This window comes from Mesoplodon mirus (assembly GCF_964341445.2).
Source record: "Mesoplodon mirus genome assembly, chromosome: 9".
In the NCBI taxonomy this organism is placed as follows: domain Eukaryota; kingdom Metazoa; phylum Chordata; class Mammalia; order Artiodactyla; family Ziphiidae; genus Mesoplodon; species Mesoplodon mirus.
In genome coordinates this window covers 72,871,565-72,897,001 of record NC_138985.1, presented here as the reverse complement: position 1 = coordinate 72,897,001, position 25,437 = coordinate 72,871,565, and the positions used below count along the sequence as shown (strand labels likewise).

The following is a 25,437-nucleotide window of genomic DNA, read 5'->3' as shown; positions in this document are numbered from 1 at the left end:
CTAGAAGAGCAGAACTGCTTTATTTCCTGCCAAAAATATTTTTGTTTTCCTGTTTCCCCAGCAGACCCAGGCTTGTGGTCCCTTTTGACGCTGTGGATGCAGAAGGAAGAGACAAAGTCCTTTCTGTATATGGATGTACAGATTTATCCAAATGAAATGAGGAAACAAATTTAAGCTGCATGTTTGTTTGGTTGAGAAGGAATACATTTTTTCTCATCATTAATCACAAATTAAAGCCATTAAAAAGGTATTACCAGTTTCTGGGGGGGAAAAGTGGGAGATGTTGCTTGGCAAAATTAAACTTCCATTAAATTATGCTCAACACAAGCCCTGAAAGTAGAGAAGTTTTTACCATTTATATTTAATTTAGTTCAGTAAAGAAGAGACACATTTTCTCTAGCATGGCTAAATATATTAAACACACTTATTCTCGTTATCCTAAATTTTCACCTGTGCCTAAAGCTATGAGATAATACAACCACAGGTTTCTTTGACATCCGGATGTGGGAAGTAAGCACCTTTATTTTATATAGCGCCCTGCTAGCTTCTCTGCCCCAACTTGGGCATCCAAGGCTACAAATGGTGATATCACAACACTAAGCTGCTCACTTTCTCCAAGAGCTCAAACTGTATTTCCCAATTAGGAAATGATGTTTCTCTCACTTCATGGTGATAGAGGGGGAAGTTACAGCTTCTAAAGAGCAAATAACTCAGCTTTGAGTCATACAGTCATTGGTCCCCTGGGGAAGAAATTCCAGAAGCTCTGACACTCTGGATGTAATTTAAGTCTTTACAATCTTAGAACCTGTATCTCTAAAGAACCCACAATACCTTCTGCTCCAGACTTATTTTGTTCCCATCCTACAGATGAGACAGTTGATGCTCAGAGACATTAAGTAATTTGTCCAAGGTCATAAGACTATGGAACAATTACCAGTGTTCCTCAATGTTTAAATCATGTTTCCTCAAGCTCAGAAAATACATGAGAATAAAGATTCTAGAATCCACACCAATATGAAGCAAGTTTCATTTTAATGGCAGCTTACCCTGCAGCAGCTGGTACCATCATCTTACTGATCTCCAGTCTTCACTGGGAATGGGAGACACAGCACCACAACAACTACAAAATCACATTCACAGTTTTTAAGGAGCACAAAGCCCCTCACTCAACTCTTTCCTTAACTTTCAGGGTCTATTGATAGGTGAGGTAGGCTTGTAATGTCTTTTGCAGACCAGAGCTTGACAGAGATTGAAAGCATCTGTCAAAAGAACCCAGGCCTCCCATTTTGCCATTTAGGACAGCCACCAGATTTTGCCATTAATAGGCTCCCATGCAGGCAGTTATTTTAGCAATGATTCTGTGGGTCTTCTGTGGCACATCTTGATTTAAAGTGAAATGTCAAAAAGCGCTTCTCAACCACTCAAAGCTTCCAGGGTTTCTCACTTTTAACTGATTGGACAGAAAGGAAAGCAGCCTTCAAAACTGTTCTGTAGACATACAACTAGATTATTCAGTCTCTTCAAATTCAGAAAATAATTCGGAGAGGTGGTGACTGAGGAAACTGATTTCTGCCTAAGAAATACTTTCCCTAAGGTCAGATGGAATTGGAAAGAGAGTTTATGGGAAAAATGCCACTGTGACCTTAAATGTGAAATCTTTGGGTTGATACCATAATGAGGAATAGAGTGCTATTAAAATATATTGCAGATTTTAATAACTCCACTAGCAGTAGACCAAAAAAAAAAAAAAAAAAGGCTTAAGCTCAGAATAATTCTGGGAAGGAGGGTTTTGCCAAGGAGATTTTAATGTCAAGAATGTATGTGAGGCTAAAAATAAGGAGCTCACGCGCATCCCAGAGCCGTGGGTGTGGATGTATATATAATCAAATTAAATTATTCCACTTCCACTTATGGAAAAATGTGATGGTAAAAGTTGACTAGAAAACATTTAGTCATATTTCACTTGGATTATGCTTACATATACCAAACTCCGGACTTGTCAAAATAAGCCTTACCAGTGCTTCCCAGCCAAGGTGTTAGATAGACAATGGGTGCAATGCAAAAATGATAAAGATCTTACAGCAACATCATGCCTGGAAAAGCCACAGGAATTCAGCTCCCAACTAAAGAGAGAGAAGTGTCCCTGAGGTATGAGGAATGGAGCCCAGAGTGGCCTAAATGTAGAATGCAAAGGGAGGAGCCTTCAGAGAGCTGAAAAGCCATGTGTTGAGACCTAGGTCCCAACTCTCAGAGCCTGGAGGTCAGGGACCCATGACTTTTTGTACTATTTCTTTTCCTACCAGAGAAAGTACCCCTCAATTTCAACCTTGCTCTGGAGGGCCAGCATTTGTGTTCTTTCTACAAATCATTTGTTGATACAATGAGACTGTGAGATTGGCTGCTGCCAACACATCCATCTGCCAACCAAGGCCATCTGCAGAAGAGACGCAAAGCTTCAATGCCTGGAAGTGAATTTGTTGGCATTTCAAGACAAACATCTCTTTGGCTACAACTACTGAAACTTAAATCCAAAAATGGGAGGAAAATCTAGGCCCAGGTAAGACTTTTATTTACTTCTTAAACTGTAATTATAAGACACATGTACCATGCTTCTTTAGTCCCCTCTGCTTGCCCAAGCCTAGGCCTGGGCCGGTGAAGTCTCTGTCCATTGATTCTGGTGCTGACCAGTGGGACGGACAGCTGGGAGTGGTGGGGAAAGAAGGGGCATCTTTCCTGGCTGGTGTGAATAGTATGTGACTTCATATTGGCTAAAACTTGCCAATGCAGGTGACACACGCTCATTAGGGTGTTTTCCTTGTGCATCCCCCAAGTGATGAAAAGTGCAGGGTGGAGAAGTTGGCTCAGGCTTCGTGCACATGCCCAGGGTGCTGAGGGGGACCCAGGAGAGCTGATGGGGCTCAGCCTAGCAATACCACTGCCTCAGGGTCTACATGAATTCTGGCTTGGACAGAATCTGCATCTCATGCCTCTCAGTTCTCTCCTGACATGTCATTCTGGAATCCCGTGATCTTTGCTCCCTAGAGAAAGAACAGAGCAGAGAGGAAAAATAATTTGACCTGATGAAAAGGGAAGTGGGGATGTTAAGAGCTAACAGTTATGGAGAATGTATTAAGAATCAGACATTATGCTAAGCACTTTATATGTAATACCCCTCACCTTCCTACCCCACCACTCACAGCCCTCCTTCCTACTGGTCAGCACCAGAGCCCAATGGACAGAGACATCATTGGCCAAGAGGTAGGCACTGCTATTAGCCCCTTTTTACACGTGAGGAAACAGAGGTTTATGGGAGTTAAATAACTTTCCCTAGGTCACGTGTAGCTATGAATCAGCAATGGCAGCATCAAACCCAAGCCTGAAACCATTCTACGATTCTATCACGGAGACAAGAGGAAAGGGGAGGGGAGGGGAGGAGAGTGCGGCAACAAGCGAGAGGCCAGAGGCAAGGGGGGGCAGGGGATGGTAGCCATTCTAGTACTTATCAATGATTTTTAGGATCCCTGAGAAATGCTACCATCCATAATTCTAGAAGGACTTGAAAGATCTTGTCAATTGATGGAGGAGAGATCCATTGGAGGGCATCAAACCCAAACCTGAAACCATTCTACGATTCTATAACCTATGGATTTTTCCACCTACTCCCTGTAGCTTGTGCAGTAAAACAGCTGAAAAACAACAGACTGAGTAGATGTGGGAGGGATCTAATTTCAGCTCTGCAACTAATTATTCATATAATCTCAATAGTGTCATGTAACCTTGTGAGCCTGAATTTATCTGTAAAATGATAATAATGCTTCATGTTCTGCTATCACCAAGGCATTGTATTGCGACAACTCATGTAGAGAAGCTTTGAACTAAAAAAAAAAGGTCTTCTATATGTGACCTGATTAGGATGGTTGCTATAAGAGGTGATGTGATATAGGAGAAAGCATGAGCCACGGATGAGGCTGGATTTGAATGGCTTCCTTTGCCATCTGGCAGCAGGAACCAACTTTCCTCCGTAACGCTTTGACTGACACATTTTTTACCCCAGACCTTGGCAATCTATTAAAACGGAGCAATTCAAACACAAAGACCACTAAACATTGTGGGCTCAGGTGGTGAAGCCTGGCATTGGCCCAGAATAGTGGTTCTGGGGCATGGAGGGGCAAAGCTTCCATTTGGGGGAATTTTTTAAATGCATGTTTATGTATTTGTGTGTGTTAGGGGAGGGTTCTGGTTTTCCTAGGGATACCGGTCCTCCTGCACGATGCGGGCGGTCCCACCCATGTCCCATACATCCTTCAAATGTTATGTAGCAGAGAACCCTGTTTATAATGACCCCAATCTAGAAACCTAACTCTGTTTTATATATGAACACAATATTTTAAATAAATACTGAGTCTTCCAGAAGTGTAATTCCCTTGCAAATAGAGGAACGATTACTTTGTTTAATTTGGAACTTTAGCAGGGTTTGCTCACCTGCTGGGAAAATAAAGTCACTGGCAGCAATACTGCTTAGTTTTCAGGTCTCCATGAAAAACACACCTGCATTGGTTTTCATTTGGAGCTATTACTACTTCATTGGGCTGTGCCCAAGTATTTCTATATTGAAATCTGTGTTATTTTATTATAAATTATTTTCTTTCTATTCCTCCTTTATATTATTGTATATTGATCCTTTAAGAATTATGTTAACTAGATAGTTTTATGTATACATTTCATTTCAGGGTGGTACAGGGGCATCACAAAATATTTGTTATAGGAAGGAGCGTTTGGGTCTGATTGGGCTGTTGACACTGGTGACCTCCTTGTGGACAGCACTGCTCTCTGACTAAAGGGAGCCCAGTGCCTGGGAATATAGTCCCTGATTATGAAAGGCTATATTGGCTCTGAAACACATGTATAAGATATGTTTCCTAACTCAACATCCAGGGAATGTGCATCTGTGCTTCTGATTATCTGGGAAGGCAAGATAATCTTTGATCTACTTCAGAAGCTTCTGGGAAAGGATTTTGAGCCCTGGTGGGTGGCATATGCTCTATTCCCAGGTCTGCCTGCAGTGTTGTTTTGTGACTGTGTTCTGCTCGCTGAGTCACACTCTGTGGTCTGTTTGGCATTTTGCAGTTGCATTTTAGAAAGGTGAGCTGGACGGTTCTGGTGATTTGATATACTAGAAGAGCTAACATGAGAGCTATGCTCCCAGAGCTCCCAAGAGCCGCAAGAAGGGTAGGGAGGGGTAGTATTTGAGTTAAATAAAAAGGAAATGGTACAAATCCCTTTCCTTCTTGCATAACCTCATTCATTCATTCAACTAATATTAATTAAGCACCTAGTGTGCATGGACCCCCAAGGCCTTGGTGATAACAGTGTAAGGAACACAAAAGCAAAAGTCATTGCTCTCATGGATTTCTTATGCCAGCAGGGGAGATAGACAATAAGCAGATCAATATCTATCCTATACTGTCAGGTAGAAGTAAAAATATGAAGGAAAATAAGGTAGGGTAAAGATTACAGGAGAGCTATTTAAGACTTATCAAGGAGGTCTTTCTGAAAAGGTGGTATTGTTGGAAAACAAGATGATGTGAGGGATAAGCCATGCCACCATCTGAAGGCAGAACATTTCAGGTGGGGGAAACAGTGCAAGGTATGAATAAGTTGACATTTTGAAGAAATAGCAAGAAAACCATTGTGACTGTTATAGAATAGGAAAGGGGAAGAGCAGGGGAATGGGGCTGGAGACTTGGCTGGGGGATAGATCACAGAGGCCATGTAAGACATGGGAAAAAGTAGGACTTTATTCCAATGTAATGGGAAGCTATGTGTGGGTTTGCAGGGTAATGATAGTGTCTGATTTACATCTTTAAAAAGATCACATTGGCTGCTTTGAAGGGAAGGAATAAGAGAAGATCAGCTGCAATGTTCCAGGGAGAAGTTGGTGGGAGCTTAGACCAAGGAAATAATTGTATAGATGCTGAGAAATGGTTGGATTCGAGATCTCTTTTGTAGGTAAAGCCTCTAGGCCTTACTGATGGACTAGATATGTGAGGTGGGAGAGAAATAGAATCATGACAGACAGATGATTCTTAGGTTTTTGGTGTGGACACTGGGTGCAAGATGCTGTCATTTACTGAACTGGGGGCAACAGGAGGAAGAGTTATCTTGCAGGAGGTAGGAGAGCATGAGACTTCTGGGTTTTCATGTCGAGTATGATAAGCTTATTAGAAATTATACACAGAGATTTCAAGTAGAAATCATAGATATAATTTCCAAGCAAAGGAAGTGTTCCAAAGAAGGACGAATCAAATGTTGCTTAGAAGTCAAGTAAGGTAAAGATTGAGAATTGATATTTTGCATTTTGTTGGTTGTGGTGACCTTGATAAGGATGCCTTTACTAGAGTAATAGGAAAGAAAGCTAACAGAAATAGACTCCAGAGAATGAGAGGTGAAAAGTGGAGGAGTTCTGCTAGAAAAGAGAGTGTTAAAGAGTGTCTGTTATGGGAGAGTTTATCGAGGGAGCTATTACAGTATGCTTGTGTGCATACGATCCAGGCAAGGGGGACATCTGTGGGGGAGAGGACATGACTGGAGAAGCAAATCTTGAGTTGGCAGGAAGGAATGGGATACAGGGCTCAAGTGAGCATTTTGGATTTAGAAAGAAGCAGAGGCAGTTCATCCATAGTAATAGGAGAAAAGACAGATAGAGATGCAGGTAGGTCCATGGATGTGAAGGCAGGAGAATGAGGAAGTTCTATTCTGATAGAGTATTTTCTCAGTGAAATAAGAATCAGGGTCATTAACTGAGAGGGTGGAAGGGAGAGAAAATTTTGAAGGTTTGAGAATAACAAAGAATCTGACATATATTAGGTACTCTAGAAATACCTTTTTTTTTTTTTTTCCTGAGATGAGGTGACTTTATGGGCGTTAAGAGTAGAGAGAAAAGGGCTTCCCTGGTGGCGCAGTGGTTGGGAGTCCGCCTGCCGATGCAGGGGACACGGGTTCGTGCCCCGGTCCGGGAAGATCCCACATGCCGCAGAGCGGCTGGGCCCGTGAGCCATGGCCGCTGAGCTTGCGTGTCCAGAGCCTGTGCTCCGCAACGGGAGAGGCCACAACAGTGAGAGGTCCGCGTACTGCAAAAAAAAAAAAAAAAAAAAAAAAAAGAGTAGAGAGAAAGGAAAAGGAAAGGGAAGACGACAGTAGGGTGGAGAGAAGATAAGGCATCCATTAGGGAAGGATTTATGGTGACCTTGACATTAAATATCCAGAAGAAATGGAATGCCACTTTTGTCTTCCTCTGGTTGATGGACTTCAGCCCTGGGGAGAGTGTGCCATCAGGAGAGCAACTGGGTCAACTGGATGATGGTGAGCATCAGCTTCAGCCAGTTATGTCCTAATTGATTTTCTCCACATTACCCACCCCAGGGCTGTGGTGGACAACAATATTCATAAAGAGAGTGATTAGAAACCAAATGTCAGCCCTTGAAGGAGGCATAGATGGACTGATTAGCTCCACATATTCTTATCTAATCAGACAAAGGTAGAAGTGCCCGTAGACAAATTTTTTAATTGTATGGGCTCTCTACCTACCAGGTTCTAGGTACAAATTTGCTTTTGGAATGTCCACACAGTTCTGCAACAAAAGGAGGGACGGGACATTGCTTACCAAGAATGATGACAATGCTATACTTGATGGCCTTGATTTTTGCCTTTGAGATGAGCCCTCGGTTGGAAATGGTGCACCGCTTTCCATCTGCAGGCACAAAAGGAGAATGGTAAAATAAATGCTGCTTGTCATGGGACCACTTCCATCTTCCTCACCTATGCCCAGGAAGACCCCCCTTGGACATTTTCCTAAAGATGGCTCTGGGCCGGATGCTGGAAACTGCTCAGTTTGCAGCTTAATATAAAATGCAAATGCATTGGGACATCCAGACTCTCTCAACAGGCTTGGCTGGATGCCCTGAATCAACTGAAGCTGGAATTAGCCATGTGACCACAGAGGGCGGTGCTGAGACACCTGTCTTGTCCCTTCAGCAACTTAGGGCAAAGCAGTTTGCCTAGAATTGTTACCCCAGACTAACGTACTCATTTAACTCAGAAACCCTACTCTCAAGAAAAGCTCAAGCGGGGCTATAATAAAAACCTGTCCCAAATAGGAGCCTGGTTATAACTTTAAGCCTATGCGGGTTGTTTGATAGTAAAACGTGTGAGGGTTAAATATAAGAATCCACTAGAATGTAAGCTTAATGGAGACAGAGACTTTGTGTTGTTTCTGCATCCTGTAAACTTAGTGAATGATTAATAAATATTTGTTGAACGAGTTAATATAAACCTCTCTCTAGTCAAGAAGTAGTGGGCTCAAGAGGCACAACTCTAGTGGTGGCCCAGGTCAGAGGCCCACCCAGGGCACCTAAGTCAAATGGGGCAGGGCGGTTATACCCTAGAGGCCAACTACTGTGCTCGCTGGTCCTCACTACATCGTTCAGATTTCACATTTGAAGCGTATTTAAATCCTCATGGAAACTGGTGTGAAATTTACCTTTGCACTATTTATTCTACCCCCTCTCCAATCCAGTCCAGTCCAACCCACCAAGCATAGCACATCTGCTAAGAGCTAAGGACCGAACAAAATAGGCTAAAATAGAGTTCCTCTTCTCTAGGAACTTTCAATCCAGCAGGAAAGATCACACACTCCGCACACAGCTGTGTGAGATGAGAGCGACGAAAACCAAAAACCGACTATGAACAAAGAAGGAAGCCATCCCCCTACCGTTAGGCAGAGGAGGCCACGTGGCAGAGGCAGAGATTCCCAAGGCAGAGCTGGGGGTAGGGGCGTGGGATTGGGAAAGACTTGTGAAGCAGAGGGAAAGTCCTCAGCCAAGACACGGAAACAAGAAAATGTAGGAAGCGTTTGGACCTCGGTGAGTCATCTCGCTTGGCTGGAGCCTGAGAGGACGCTGGATTTGAGAGTGGGGAGAAGAACTGAGGCCAAAGTGGGAAGACCTTAAATGTCTCCCTGAGGAGTTTGGGCTGAATTTCTGAGGCAGCTACAAGCCATCGAAGCTTCTGAGTGTTTTCACAGCGGGGACACTTACTCACTGGAGAGGACAAACTGTTAGCAGGAATCATAGGAATAAGGGGCTTTTTATGTGCAATGAACTGAAATGCTAATTAGGATTGATTTTTATTTCTTAATGTCTCCCCTGGAAGGCCACTCTTAGGCACCATTAGGGCCTTCAAATCATTCTGTGCATTTCACAGCACCACAAAACGTCAGTGGTGTAAGAAAGCAAATGCTTCAGAAGCACTTACAGCTGTGGTTCTCAAGTGAGGGCAATATTGCCCCCTGGGTTATATTTGGAAATGTCTGGACACATTTTTGATTGTCACAAATGGTTGGGGGTGGGTGCTACTGGCTTCTAGTGGGCAGAGGCCAGGATGCTGCTAAACGTCCTTCAGTACACAGAACAGCCCCTCACAAGAAAGAATTATCTAGTTCAAAACGCTGATAGTGACAAGGCTGAAAAGCCTTGATTTTCAAGGTGATATCTTGGGAAGGATACAGACTTTAGGGTCAAACCTGAATACACCCTCCAGCTCCACAACTTACTAGCGGTGTCACCTTATGCAAGTTGCCTACTGTTTCTAGGCTCAGTTTCCCACTTTCAAAAATGAAGCATAAAACACCAAACTCACAGAGTTATTCTGATAATTAAAATAAAATAATGTATTCAAGATGCCAAGCCCCACACTGAGAATGTCAGTTCCCTTATTAGTTGGGATGAATAGGTTTTAACGGTATTTCAGGAGGTATGAGCTGCCTTTTTGGAAGTGAACAGAAGGTATTACCATGTACATTTAGATAGGCTATTATACAATGTTATCTGTATATAGGAATTGTATACATCAAATAATTATCAGGGTGGGATTATAGCCATGGGAGGCAAGTAAAAGACAGCAGATCAGGGCTTCCCTGGTGGCCCAGTGGTTGAGAATCTGCCTGCTAATGCAGGGGACACGGGTTTGAGCCCTGGTCTGGGAAGACCCCACATGCCGCTGAGCAACTAGGCCCGTGAGCCACAACTACTGAGCCTGCGCGTCTGGAGCCTGTGCTCTGCAACAAGAGAGGCCGCGATAGTGAGAGGCCCGCGCACCGTGATGAAGAGTGGCCCCCGCTTGCGACAACTAGAGAAAGCCCTCGCACAGAAACAAAGACCCAACATAGCAAAAATAAATAATTAATAAGCTCCTACCCCCAACATCTTCTTTAAAAAAAAAAAAAAAAAAAAGACAGCAGATCAAATTGTATCTTTTTGGGTTTCCCTGGTGGCACATTGGTTAAGAATGCACCTGCCAATGCAAGGGACACAGGTTCGAGCCCTGGTCTGGGAAGATCCCACATGCCGCGGAGCAACTAAGCCCGTGCACTACAGCTACTGAGCCTGTGCTCTAGAGCCCGTGAGCCACAACTACTGAAGCCCACGTGCCTAGAGCCCGTGCTTCGCAACAAGAGAAGCCACCTGATGAGAAGCCCACGCACCGCAACAAAGAGTAGCCCCCGCTCACCGCAACTAGAGAAAGCCCACGCGCAGCAACAAAGACCCAATGCAGCCAAAAATAAAAAAATTAATAAAATTAATAAATTTATTTTTAAAAAATTGTATCTTTTCAAAATATCTCCATTTGCTGGACTAACAGCTGGCTCCTAAACAGTATGGCTCTGAAGACTTTGTTGGTTTTTCAGAAAACTTCTCGAGAATGACATTTGTGCTCTGAAATCTGCTTAAAATGGAAACTTGCAGTACTTTCTACAGAGCAAATGGGTGACAATATAATCAACTCCTGCCCTTCAATCTCCCAGTGAGATCAGTGAAAAGCATATTTAATCTGACCGCTCTAGGAAATGCAAAGCCTCCAGCTCCTAAAGATGGCTCTTCAAAGTGAGCTGAACTATAAAATCCCAGTATTCTCCTTTATTGGGAGATGAAAGGATTATTTCTACTCAGGCCTTGGGGCTGAGCTGGAGCCAGAAAAGCAGTTAAATTCAGCTGTCACTGTGCATTAATAGGGGGTAGCCTAGAGGCGGTGGGTCGATTAGATTCAGGACTGAAAGCAGCATGCTGCCTTAGGCTGTCTTAGTTCAAGGATGCCTCCCTAGTGGGGGCCCACGCTGGAGGGTTAGTCTCCAAGTGGCCAGTTCCTGCTCCTTACCTTCCCATGCTTCATGCCCCTTGCAGAGTCACTGGGAACCTATTTTTCTTGTGTGCTGAGCCCATGAAGGGGGGGCAGTTGGTATCTAGGGATTTTAAGTGAAGCAGAATTTATTCCTGTTGGGTGGAGGGGACCGACAATGGACCTACAATGAGTCCAGGTGATTTGTTTGTTAACAAGGAAGACTACCTGGTTAATATTTTAAAATAAATATTTTTTCATATGTTGGGAACTTTATGTACTTCAGGTTTATTTTAAAAATTAAACATTTTAACAGTTATGACTGATTGCCTGATTTCTAAAATTTTTAAACTTAAAATTCATTTTCAATTTCTGATCATTGATGACCTCTTTATCTACGAATATAACCTGAATGTTAACTATTTTTAGCATGTTATGTCTCATCTGCTTAGCTGCAGGACTTTGGCCACTTCCTTTTGTTTTTTATAGGAGGTCATAGCTAGATAGGAGGAGGTATGACCTAACTTACCTAACTCACAGCCTTTTCTGTTCCTCAGTGCCTCAGCTCAGGCAGAACCAGGAACCCTGACAGACCTAAAATAATTGTGGCAGAGACAGGTTAGCTATCCACCAAATCCTTTCTTTGCCCCGAGGGCACACAGAGAGACTACATTTCCCAGTCTCCCTTTCAGCAGGGGGTAGTCATATGACTAAGTTCTGCCTCTAGGAACATGGGAAGAATCCATATGTACCATTCCCAGGCCTGGCTCAGATAAACCCCCTGAGTAATCCTTCACTCTCTCTTCCCCCCTCCCCAGACTGCTGGATGCTGATGCTAAGCAATACCTTAGCAGCCATCTGTTAAGAGTGGCAGAATCTCCATCTGCTTGAGTTTCTGAATGGCTGTGTATCCATCCTTTTGACCTTTACTGTTAATTGAACAAGAAACAAACTTCTATTTTAAGGCTACTGTATTTGGGGGTTTCTCCTGTATAGCTGCTAGAGTTTCCTTAACTAAAGCAGAGATCGGTGCTTCATATGCAGCGCTGTCATAACACAAACCTAAAACATGTGGCATTGGCCTAGTGAGCAGGCAGCAGGTAATAAGGAAACTGACAGGGAAAGCTGGGACACTAGAGGTGCATTGGATAGAACTGTGATGCCACTATGATGCTGGGAAGGCAGATTGTGTGCCTACTGAGACTGGACCCCCAGGGAGGGTACAAGGGTGGTGTGGAGTTAGGACTCTCCAGAGAAACAGAACCAATATGATATATATATGTGGAAATTTGTAATAGAAATTGACTCATGCAGTTATGGAGGCTGAGAAATCCCATAATCTGCTGTCTGCAAGCTGGAGAACCAGGAAAGCTGGTGGTATGATTCAGCCCAAATCCAAAGGCATTTTCATGGGAGAAATACCAGGGGAGATGATGGTATAAGTCTAACTACAAATGCTGGAGAAACAGGCAACCAATGGTGTAAATCTCTAAATCCTAGTCTGAAGCCCCAAGAACCAGAAATGCTGATGCACGAGAGCAGGACAAGATGGATGTCCCAGCTTGAGCAAATTTACACTTCCTTTGCCTTTTTATTCTATTCAAGCCTTCAGTGGATTGGATGATTCTCACTGGCACTGGTAAGGACAATCTTCTTTACTTAGTCTACAGATTCAAATGCTTCCAGGAATGCACTCCAGAAACACCTAGAAATAATGTTTTGCCAGCTGTCTGTCTAGGGCAATCAAGTTGACACAAAATTAACTACCACAGTTGATAAACAGAATGTTAATAGTGTGTGTTGATTGCCACCAGCTGTGTTTAGCAAAGTATTAGAAAAAAGAGATGAACTCAGACAAGAGTTGGTTGGTTTATGAACAAAAATGAAAGGAAGTTAAAAGAATGTCCTAAAATTTGGGACCTTGTAGAGTTGCAAGGGTCAGTTGCTCCTAACCCCTTGTAGCACCAGCTATATACTTTGCGTGGCCGGGTACAAAATGAAAATGCGAATGTGTATACCTTCTGAGTGTGCAGGTCTTGTGCCGATGAAGCCTGAACCCAAATTCAATTATTACAGTGAGGAGTTTAAACCAGCAATGAGGGGAAGATCAGACTAAGGATGTGGCCTCCCACCTATTGTTTCAGATGGCCTCAAGCTAGCTTCTATTCAGTTAGGGGAAAGGGATTGGATGAGGAAGCAAAGAAACAAGTCAGACCTGAGAATTATTTTCAGAAAGACTTTTTGAATATGATTGCTGGCATGTGAAACTGACTGGAAGCAAATAAATCAGAAGTCTACTAAGTTTTTTAGGAATGATATTGCCAGATGAACCATGAGGTTTATACCTTTGTCAATACTTAGAAATAACAGACTTCAAAATTTTTACCAGTCCTGTGAGTGGAAAATTGTATCTAATTGAAGTTTAAATGTGCACTTTCCTGATTTATCAGTGAGGTTGAGAATCTTATTTTTGGCTATTTCTCTTTTCCCTCCTGTGAAATGTCTGTTTGTGCCTTGCTCATTTTTCTTCTATTTATCTTTTAAAAAAATATATTTGATTGATTTTTAGGAGTTCTTCATACATTCTTCATACATTTTCCCAGATTATGTGTTGCAAATAGCTTCTCCCTCTTTTTGGCTTGACTTTTAAATATAAATAGAGTCAAATTTATCCATCAGTTTTTTGGTTTAATGTACCTTGTATCTTGTATCTCGTTTAAGAATTCCTTTATTCTAATGTCATAAAAATAACACCCTACATTTTCTTTAAAAATTTTTAAAAGTCTTACATTTCACATTTAAGTCTATAGTTTCCTGGAATGTAATTTTTCCTAAGAATTGAGGTGAAGTTCCAATTTCATTTCTTTCCCTGTGATCTTCTGACATGTATCAGGTTCTCATATATGTGTAGGTCTATTTGGGGGTTGTTTTATTTTCCATTTTTCTATTGAATTGTGTCAATACCATACTCTATTAATCATTCTAACTTTATGATAAATCAATATTTGGTACAGTAAACTTCTACTACCTTGTTCTACTTCTCCAGAACTGTCCTCATGGCTTTTTCTTGGCTCTTGAAATTTCCTTTTTTTTTTTTTTTTTTTTTTTTGCGGTACGCGGGCCTCTCACTGCCGTGGCCTCTCCCGTTGCGGAGCACAGGCTCCGGACGCGCAGGCTCAGTGGCCATGGCTCACGAGCCCAGCTGCTCCGCAGCATGTGGGATCTTTCCGGACCGGGGCCCAAACCCGTGTCCCCTGCATCGGCAGGCGGACTCTCAACCACTGCGCCACCAAGGAAGCCCTCCATGTATGTTTTTAAATTGGCTTGTCAAGCTCAATAAAATGTCCCATTTCAGTTTTGATTGGAACTGCATTAATCTGTAGATCATTTGAGGAGAATTGACATCTTTATGGTACTGAATCTTACTATCCACGAACATGCTATAAGTGTCATTTATTTATATATGTATATATTTTTCATAAAGTTCTTTATGTCTTTTGCTGAAGGTGTTGATTGCAAAGAAGCCATTTTACTCTCATGTACTGATGAAGAAAGGTACTTAATGGACTTATTTCACGTTCATTTAGTTAGAGGTGAACAGGACTCTAACCCAGTACCTAATCCGAAGATTTTTCTTCACCTCGTTCTGCCCCATTTAATTGGAAACATGTACTTTGGATATAGCATGGATCACATCACATCTTCCAAGTCATAATGGACAGACTCAGTTATATCAGATATCTTATACTTCATCTATTTCATGGGTGCACCTCCCCCATCTCCTGCCCCCATGCGATAAATGTTCTGTTTTATAGGAGTAAACACCCCTGGGCATCAAGAGCAAGCTTATTTATGAAAGATAACCTACGGGATTGGAAACCTCATATTCTCTACCTCTCTCCTTCCACGCACTTGTTTTTGGGAAAGTCTGTAGATCATTTATTAAATAGTTCTTTCTTTTCCTTTCTGTCAGCCTTTGAGGGGGAGAAATAGGCATACTTGCCAGAAAGAAGAGTGATTCTTAAACTTGAATTTTGCAGCCCGTGTTTACAAAGTGAGCTTCTGTTCCCACTAATCATTGCTTATGTCCCCTCATTGATGAGCAGTAATCCTGGGGTACTAACACCACTGGAGATCCTACTTACCAGCCAACTCCAGAGCTACGTGGCTGTAATGACAGATAGAAAACCAAGTGAGTTCTGCTTATGAATAAGATATAGAGAGTATACAGGCTTTTGAAACCACCATCTGCCTGCTCCTCATTCCAGAAAGGGGTCAGTGATGCTGATATAAAGATACAGACAACTAAAAAATAGGTGTGATGGACATATAAACTTGCATTAAAGAATAAAAACTGACTGTAGCCATTTCCACCTTTGGGGAGGAGTAATGGCGTACTGTGTATCAGTGGGAAAATGGATCTCTATGTGACTTTGTAATATCTCAGGGACTAGAGGATGGGGGAACCCAAGAGTGCAGGGACTGGAAAATCGAGTAGCAGGGAGATATAGGGCACTCTGGAGAGAGACAGGGGCCCAACCACAGTGGTGAAAGGCCTGCTGAGTAAAAAGGGGTGGGGGATACCCCAGGTGGTGGGGTAGCTGACAGAATGTGGAAACTTTTCATCACCTCAAACCTAAGGAAAATAAGGTGAATTCCATGGTTCATTGGACCAGGATCAGAGGGAATAGAAGAGCTGTTGGAGGTGAGCCAGTGGGGTAAGAACTCAGAGGGACAGGGAGAGAGGACACAGCAGTCTCCTGGGACTGGCAGAAATCACAGGACAAGGGTTTAAAGCAATCTGATTTAAATCTGAAAGTACAGGAAGACCTCAGCCTACTTAAACAAAATTAGGTCACCTTTTAGATTTGTACATATATCAAAACAAAACACTTCGGGAGATGACTCTGGAATAGTGCTCTGAAGGCCAAGCACAGCAGGGAGGCTTGTGAAAGACAGCCATGCCAACAATCCTATTTGGGTTTTTTAATTAAAAAAATGGTTTGTTTGGTTTTTTGTAGTTTGAGCTCTTTTTTCAGTCATTCACCACCTTCCTTTCTGTCATGTCCTTCTTTCTGAGAGGGAGCTTGATGTAGAGGAGAAAACATAGGCTTTCTAGCCAATCATATGTGCATTTGAATCCTGTGTCATGCACTACCTATGAAAACAAGCAAATTGCTTTACCCTCGGGCCTGTCTTCCATGTGCAAAAGACAGATGATAATATCACCTTTTAGGATTCTGTAAGGATTCAGGGAGGTAAAGTATGGAAAGGACCCAGAAGTGGCTGACAGTAAGTGCTCTGTCTGTCCCTCTGTCTTGTCAGTCTGTGTTGACAGACTGAACAAACAAATGGATGGTGGCCAGATCATATTTAAGATGGAACTCTGACCCACACTCTGCAGCAACCAGCCCAGGAAACCAACCCATTATCTACAGTAACCAGACCAGGAAGCCAACCTGCTATGTGCAACTCAGACTTGGAGGAAGTCAGACCACTGTCTCTATCTCACAGTCCATAAGCCAAATAAGAATACCTGTAACAGTCTACCCCAAATAGCCAAGACTTGATAAATGACTGACAGCTTCTTTAATATTTGCCCCTATTTTTTACTTAAAGCCATCCTGAGAAAGCCAAATACACACCCCCTAACCCATCACACAGGATGCCATGCTTCTAGTCAGCACACTTACAGCTTCCACATGCCAACAGCCACCAATCAGGACGTACTGGAGGCTTTCTCACTCCACTGCCTGCTTTTGTATTTCTGCCAAGAGACAAGTGATGGTGGCTGACTCTTGCTATAGCAAGCTTTGAAAAAATAGCTTTTGTCTATTCTCATTTGGTTGGTCTTTGTTTTTTTCCACCATCTCTTTTTTTTCCTGGCTCTTCCCCTGTTATGGACTGAATGTTTGTGTCCCCACAAAATTCATAGGTTGAAGCCCTAACCCCCAATGTGATGGTATTTGGAGATGGGGCCTTTGGGAAGTAGAGTTAGATGAGATCACGAGAGCAGGAACCCTATGATGGGATTAGTGCCCTTATAAGAAGAGACATTAGAAAGATTTCTCTGTCTCTCTCCTCTCTGCCATGTGAGGAGATAGCAAGAAGGCAGCAGTGGACATCTGCAATCCAAGAAGAGAGCTCTTACCAGGAACAGAACTGACTGGTGCCTTGATCTTGGGTTTTGAGTCTCTAAAACTGTGATAAAATAAATTTGTTGTTTAAGCCACTCACTGTGGTGTATTGTTGTGGCACCTGAGCATACTAAAACATCCTCCTTTTCCCTATGCATCCTTCCAACCCAAAGCTCTGGACCTTCCAAAGCCTTCTGGTCCCACTACACTTGATCTGTTCACCATCACACTAGGGTCATGCACTCTGTTAAGTGACAACTCACTTGAAAAGCTCCCCAGGCAATGCAGTGATATATCTATATATCTATACAGATATGTATAATTTAAAAATTAATATGATTTCCATTTGTAAAAGATAGATGATAATTTTTACAAAATGAATATATGTATACAGTCTCAGTGTTGGACCTCTCATTGTCCAAGCACACACAAAAAAAGAAGAAAATAAAAATCAACTAAGATTCTACCACTCAGAGATAATCACTATAACATTTAGTACTTGTCCTCCCTGACATTTTCTATCTATCTATCCATCCAGCTATCATCTATCTGTACATGAACTTATACTATTGTATATTATATATTCACACATTTATAAAGGCAACACCATACAGCTTTCTCCTTCTTAATCTAATACATCATAAACATCTTTCTAAGGCACTAAGTATACTATACAATAATTTTTAGAGCTGTAATATTTCATTGTATGACTGTATAATTAATGTACTTAATCCCTCATTGTAGGATGTTCATACCTTTTTCAATTTTTCCTGATTATAAACAACAATTTGTATATTTTCTTTTCTTTCCCTTAATCAGAAGTTTATTTCCTTATAGCATATAAGGTAGCAATCATGTGTATTTTTAAAATTTATTTACCTATCCATCTATTTCCAAATAGTTGGTTAGTTTTCTCAACAACCCTAATTTTCAAACAATCTCTATTTTCCTATCAGTCTGAACTACTTCATCATACCCTAAATACCTTAGGTTTCCTTTAGAGTTTCTGTCCTGTTCTATTCCCCCTTTCATGTAATTCTGTGATTGTTCAACAACTATTTGGTGTATTTCTTTGATATCTGAGGATAGGAAGGATGCCTTCATCCATCTTTTTTTTTGAAGGATGCCTTCATCCATCTTTTCAGGGCCCACAGCTGGGTCCTGATATAAAAGAGCAGGCTTGTTATAACCAGAAAACCCAAGCTCATATTTGCTAGAGGAAAACCTGTACGGAAGCAAAATTAGCTAAGAGTTGGGTAATGCAGATGAGAGACTTACCTGAGCAGCTGGAAATCACTGTCTCATGGGCTTTGCTTTTGACCCAAATCGTTCTGATCACAATGGCATAGATGACACTGCGGAAAGGACCAAAGATACTATTAAAATGTCTGGTGGGTCCATACTGTGAAGACCACCCCCAGTTTCCTGAGTGTGAGGTGTGGAGTCAGGGGTCTCTCAACCATGGTCTGCCCACCTCTGTAGAATCACAGTAGATGGCAGCTACTTCTTTTTTTTAAGCCAGGAGGCTTGGACCTGGTGAAGTTAACTGATTTCTCCAAGATAACTCATGTGGTCAGAGGTATAGCTTAGGTTGGAATCCAAACACAGGGTTTGGGGTCAGAAAGATTTAGATTTGTAACCAGCTCTACTACTTGCTGGTTATATGACCTTGATTTTAGACAGGCTTTCATGTGCCTCCATGATTCCCACCTCGAGTGTTCACATCACTGTGTCATCCTCTCCCCTTGAGTGTGGCTGGACCTGGGACTTGCTTCTAATCAGTGCATTGGGGTGAAAGTGATGGGATGTCTGTGATTACATAATTGTGTAGCACCTGTCTTGCTAGTATCTCTCTGTATTCCTAGCTTTGAAAAAGCAACTTGCTGTGAGTCCTACAGCCCCAGGAGATCAATTCCGCCAGGAGCCCAGGGGAGCTTGGAGGAAGATACTTCCTCAGTTGAGCCTCTGATGACACCCCAGCCTTGGCAGACACCTTGATGGCTGCCTTGCCTAAGCAGAGGACCCAGTTAACTGTCCAGACTCCTGACCCACAGAAACTGTGAGATAATAAGTGTATGTTTTAAGTCACCAGGTTCATGATAATGTTATCCAACAATACATAACTAATACACTGAGCGAAATAGGAGGAATGTTTGTGTCCCTCTCCTTTCCCAATTTACATGTTGAAATCCTAATGCCCAATGTGATGGTATAAGGAGGTGAGGCCTTTGGGAGGTGCTTAGATCATAAGGAGGGTGAAGTCCTCATGAATGGGATTAGTGCCTTTATAAGAGGAGACCCCACAGAACTTTCTTGACCTTTCTGCCATGTGAGGCTACAAGGAGATGTCTGCAACCTGGAGGACAGCCCTCACCCAAATGTACTGGCAACTTGATCTCAGACTTCCAGCCTCCAGAACTGTGAGAAATACAGTTGTGTTGTTTAGAAGTCACCTACTCTGTGATATTTTGTTATAGCAGCCTGAACCCACTAAGACACTGGGCCTCAGTTGAGACTGTCAAATCGAGGTAGTAATACAAACCTCTTAAGAGGTTTATAGGGATCAAATGTGACAACATTTAAAGTGCTATGCACAGGGCTTGAAAATTAGCAGAGGCTCAATAAATGCCATTTTCTTTCCTCTCTTTCTTCCCCCATTTTCACATAATATCACACCTACTTTTATGAGATATAATCTGTACCTGAAAGGAAAAAAAGTGTTAATGACTCAAAAGCATTAACAAATTTTGTATCCTTTGTTCCCTTTGATAAATATAAACATGCATGCCTTTCTTTAATTAGTTATTTGACATTTCTAATTTATTAAGAACCTTGACTAAAAACTTTGAGACAAAGCACTTCTTCATTTTAAAACTGCACTAACTTCCCCCTTGAGAATCACTTGGTTGAAAAAAAATCAGAGTTCTAGTTTGCAGTAGCTGACAAAGCACTAATTGCTTTTAATGATCTTTAGAATATACCTTAATTAATGGCTGTGGTAAAACCCTCCTTATTGATTTTCCCCTGCTCAGAGAACCCCTCTGAGTGTTCCAGGAAAGCTCGGGGCCTTTTTGGAGCATCCTTACTCCTTCTCATATACCTGCCCAGGGACTTTTCTGGAAATTGTTTGTCTACATTAAAGAAAAACTGAGAAAGAAAACTGCTAATGAGTCTATTCTTTACCCTAAGTTGAATATTTATTAGAGCAGGGAAACTTTTTCCCAGGTAAATGAAATACAAGGAAAAGTTACAACCACCATCAAGCATTCATTGTGTACTACAATTGCAACCCCAGGGCTTAATTGATCAATAATTCAAATATTTATTGACCATCAACCATATGTACAATGGAAAATTAAGAAAAATTTTATGTGTTAGGGGTTTGGGCTTTAGTTACCCCCACCTCGTCTCCTTAGGATCAGTCAGGCAGGTGGAAAGCCAGTACCAGCTTTACTGTTAGCCAGGAAAACTAATAAGTAAGATGCCTCTTTAGCTTATTCCCCAAATCCAGCCACTTCTCAGGGTGTAACAGTCATGCATCAGAGAGCACTCTGAATACATTCATTTCCTTCTTCTTGCTGATTTCTTTCATCTAATTAATCAACAAGTTCTATGGACTGTCCTTCAAAATGTCTCCATCACCTGTACCTTCCTCTCCATTCCTGCTCTTCACTATCACTTTGGACCCTTTTGATCTCTTTTTGTTTAATATTGATATTTTGATGATTTTTTTATTGTGGTAAAATAAACATAACATAAAATTTACCATTTAATCCATTTTAAGTGTATAGTTCGGTGGCATTAAGTACACTGACATTGCTGTGCAACTATCACCATCATCCATCTCCAGAACTTTCTCATCTTCCGCAACTGAAACTCTGTACCCATTAAACACAGAAGTGTGTATTACTTCACAAATTAATGTGTCATCCTTATGCAGGGGCCATACTAATCTTCTCTGTATCATTCTCATTTTAGTATTCATGCTGCCAAAGCAAGCACCCCTTATAATCTCTTGCCTGATTATTTGCCATAGTCTTCTAAACACCTCCACTCTGCTAGCATCTTGAATGCCCATACCTCCCACCATCAGAACTGGAGCTCTGGGACAGAGCATCATTCCCTGGCTTAAAAACCCTCCAGTGCCTCCACTTTCCTATAAGATGGTATCCAGTCTCTCAAGCAGGGCATCCAAAGTCTCCCACAATCTGTCTCTGCTTTCTTCATCTCTATCATTATCATCCTGCTTCCCTCCCTCCCCACTGTCTCTCAACACATTTTTTTTCCGTGTGGGCAACAGGAGAAACCAATTAAACTAACCCCGATTCCATGCTTAGTATGTGGTTGACTTTGGGTGAATGTGAGATCCAAGGTCTTCCATTTCTCTGTGTCTGCTTTCCCTTCTTCCTGAAAATACATTTATTTTTTTTTAGCCCATTCTCTATACATCACTTTGCTGTGAAACCTTTCTGAGCTGCCTCTGTTCCTCAGTGACAGTTAGCTCCCCCTTCCTTGGGGCTTCCATGCTGGTGTCACACTAGGCACGCTGAATTTTGTCTATGACAGTTGTATCTTAAAGATCAAGCAGACCTAGAAATAGCCCATTCTCAGAAACAGAGCTGAGGAATAGCACCTCCATTCTTTTGGGTCAGCTTCTTCCGTGTCTTTTCTTTATCTCCACTCCCTCAGCAGGTGTAGCTTTTCTTCAAGTTTCTTAGAAATCTGAAAACCTAAGGGTCACTAAGATTGAGTAAAATACATCTTCCCTGCAACTGGCTGGTTTATTTCTTGATTTTATGGAAGGCAGTCCAGACACAGACCCGTTTTCCTTCATTACCTTCATGAAGGCAGCTCCTGGCGGTGGGAGAGTGTGGGAGTCCAAGCCAGAGGAAGACCTTTCAAGTGGCATTAAGTACTTAAGATGATGCCTGAGGGCAGTTCCTGAGTCTTGGTTCTGCATTGTGTATGAGGAGTGTCAGAAAACAGAACAAAAATTCTCTCTGTCCTCAAGACACGTGGAGAGCATTCCACTCAGACCAAAGGTGCCCCTTTCACAAATGCTGCAGGACTCAGCACAGGCCTGGGGAATTGAAGGATGCCCATCACAGTCTTGGAGCCACAGGCTCCATCTCTGCCTCCACCTTTGCCTCATTTTGGGGCCTGAGGATGATGTCCAGTTGTGCTCTGAAGTTCTCATTAAAGGCCAAGCATAGGGAGGGGGTGTAGGGGGAGCTGATGCTTCATTTAGCACGGTCCTTTTTACTCTTCATCTAGCAGGGGCTTAAGGATGCTCCCTGACCAAAAGTGTCTCTCCCCTTTATTAGTTAATTTCACTAATACTAATGCTATGAAGATAAAATATAGGGAGATACAAGAGTATATAATAGAAGGCTTGGCTTGTTCTGGGGGTCATGGAAGCCTTCCCAGAGGAGGTGAAATTTCAGCTAAGATCTGAAGGATAAAATTGATTTTTTAAATGCAAAAGAGGATGATCATTCAGGCAGAGGGAACAGCATGTGCAAAGTTGCTGAAACAGGAGGGATCACGCGCATTTGAAGAACTTAGAGAAGGCCAGCATGGCTGAAGCATGGTGAGTAAGGCAGCTTGTATGCCTTAAGATAAGGATGGAGAGTGAGGCAAGAACCAAATCACACATGGCCTTTAGTGCAGGGTTAGAGGTCTTGGACTTTATCCTGAAACAATGGAAATCCACTGAATGGCTCTAAACAGGAAAGTAAAATGATTGATTAACATGTTTTTTCAAAGATCAGACATTGTTCAGTGTGTATAATTTGTTTCTATACATGTGTATATGCTGGTATATGAATTGAACAGTCCTGGAAGGGTATATAGCAGGGGCCCCCAACACCCTGGCCACGGACTGGTAGTGGTGCATGGCCTGTTAGGAGCCAGGCCGCACAGTAGGAGGTGAGTGGCAGGTGAGGGAGTGAAGCTTCATCTGCCGCTCCCCATCACTCGCAATTCCGCCCAAACCAGCCCCTCCCTCCCCATTCCCCCATCCCTCCCACCCCCACCCATGGAAAAATTGCCTTCCACAAAACTGGTGCCTGGTACCAAAAAGGTTGGGGACCACTGATATATAAGAAATTCTTAACAGTGCTACTTCTGAGGAGGGGGACAGGGCAGAAGTGGAAGGAAGATTTTTATTTTTCATTTCATACTCTTTTGTTGCTTAGAATGGGGAAATCTTCCCAAAAGCTCTTCAGAGAGCTCACATTTCATTGGCTAGAATTGGATGACATGGCCGTTCCTGAGCCATTCACATGCCGAGGGGAGGGGTTGCCATGAGTGGCTTAGAGTGGAATGGATATGGGAAATTCAAACACAAGCATCTACCATAACCTGGCAGGCTAGTGATAATGGCTTTTTCAAAAGACCTAACTCTTGCCAACCCTCAGGTAAAAATATATAGGATGTCACTTCCTTGACTGATGTGATGGGTCATCCGACCTTGGCCTTGGACTTCATGTCATGGATAGTGCTGGCTAGGATCTTGGGCCCTTTTACCCACCATGGCCTTGTAGTCCATAGAACTGTACTGACCTCAGCTTGGGGCTTTCCCACAGTCTGTTCCCCCTTCCCCGAGCAAAATAAATGGATTTTTTTTTCGTGTAACATAAATCAGTGCTCCATGACAAACGTGCTTTCTTCCTCTTATTCCTTTGCAATTGTAGGCTCTGGATCTTTTAAGCCTCTACCTTTGTCTCACAGAGTAAAAATGATAGGAGAAGGAGAAATCAATTAGGTAGCAAGAAAATAACCATAGCTAAAGTAAAGCAATTACACCACGGCTAAAAACCTTTCCCAGCAACAGTTAGACAGTTGTGTCAAGTAAATTTCGAAACAACAGGAGTTGTGTTGACCCAGAAAAACAGTGTATTGCCTTTATTGTCAGTCACTGTGGTTTCAAGTCTTGGCAGCCTGATTTAATTAATGACAGAACAGCTAAATCTTTATCCATACACAGCTCTCACCGACAGTTTGCCACTGACAATACAACTCCTTCCTTCCTCTCTTTCCCTCCCTCTCTGCCTTTCTTCCTTCCTTCTTTCCTTTCACATATATTTATGGAGTATCTACCATATGCCAGAAACTGATCTAGGCACTAAATAACCAGAAATTTCCATACTAGGGGTGTGTGTGTCTGTGTGTGTGAGAGAGAGAGAGACAGAGATGGAGCGACATGACACTTCTGTCTGATTGATGAAGTACATCAGTCAGGTCTGCTTTGGTTATTTAATCAAACATTTATGAAGTGTCCGTTATGTGCTGGGTTTGGAGTCTAGAGATTAAGAGACAAGAGTCCATGTACTCAAGAAATGTAGCCACACTAGCAGGCAATGACTCTCCCGTGAAGCCTTAATGGCAACATGGACAAGCTGAGGCGGGATGCGGCCTAGGATTGGCAGGGGCAGCTCCGTGTGGGGTTGGTATTTGAAATGAGACAGAAAGAATGTGAATCATTTTGCCAGAAGCAAGGCAGCGTGAGTCTGGAGGAGTGCTCAGGCATAAGGAATGATGTGCACAAAAGCCCAGGGGTGAGAGGAGTGTGGGGTGTCCCGGAAACAAGAGATGGCTTGTTTTGGCTGCAGTAGTGGGTGCAAGGAGAGTGTGTGAGCAGCTTCTCCAGGAATAGCCACGGAATCTGAAAAGGACCAGCGATCTGTCTTAGCAGATATTAAATGTATATAAAGCTACTGTAATGAAAGCAATGTGGTGTTAGGGGCAGAAAAACCACTAATTTAGTTATTTGTGTGTTTTCTCCTTTTCTTAATTATGTCAATCACTGCAAACTGGAAACAAAATGAAACCATATTCAAAGTGAAGAAACAAATGACAAACTAGGGAAATTTTTGCAATATATTAAAAAAGAAAAAAGGTTATTGCATAAAGAATTCTCTAAAGATAGAGAATAGAGAAAATAAAAACAGAATAAAGTGAAGGGAATAGAAAGCTCAGAAACAATAAGAGCGTTTATAATATAAATATGCATATGATAAAATTACCATTTCATACCGTAGAGAAAAGATAAATCATTCAGTAAGTGATATTGGGACAAATGACCCAGCATTAAAAAAAAACAAAAAAACAAATTTAACTTAGATCT

General features: G+C 42.2%; 1 protein-coding gene across 1 annotated transcript in view; it reads right to left on the bottom strand.

The window, feature by feature from the left end:
- Positions 1 to 2,990: 2,990 nt before the first annotated feature.
- NPSR1 (neuropeptide S receptor 1) overlaps positions 2,991 to 25,437 on the bottom strand; it is a gene marked incomplete at both ends in the record, with an annotated part of 108,207 nt that continues 85,760 nt past the window's right edge. Inside the window, 4 exons of the mRNA XM_082632238.1 lie at positions 2,991 to 3,038; positions 3,178 to 3,278; positions 7,610 to 7,750; positions 18,588 to 18,664. Of these exons, the coding sequence (XP_082488364.1) occupies positions 2,991 to 3,038; positions 3,178 to 3,278; positions 7,610 to 7,750; positions 18,588 to 18,664 (367 nt within the window). The remainder of the gene's footprint in view (positions 3,039 to 3,177; positions 3,279 to 7,609; positions 7,751 to 18,587; positions 18,665 to 25,437) is intronic.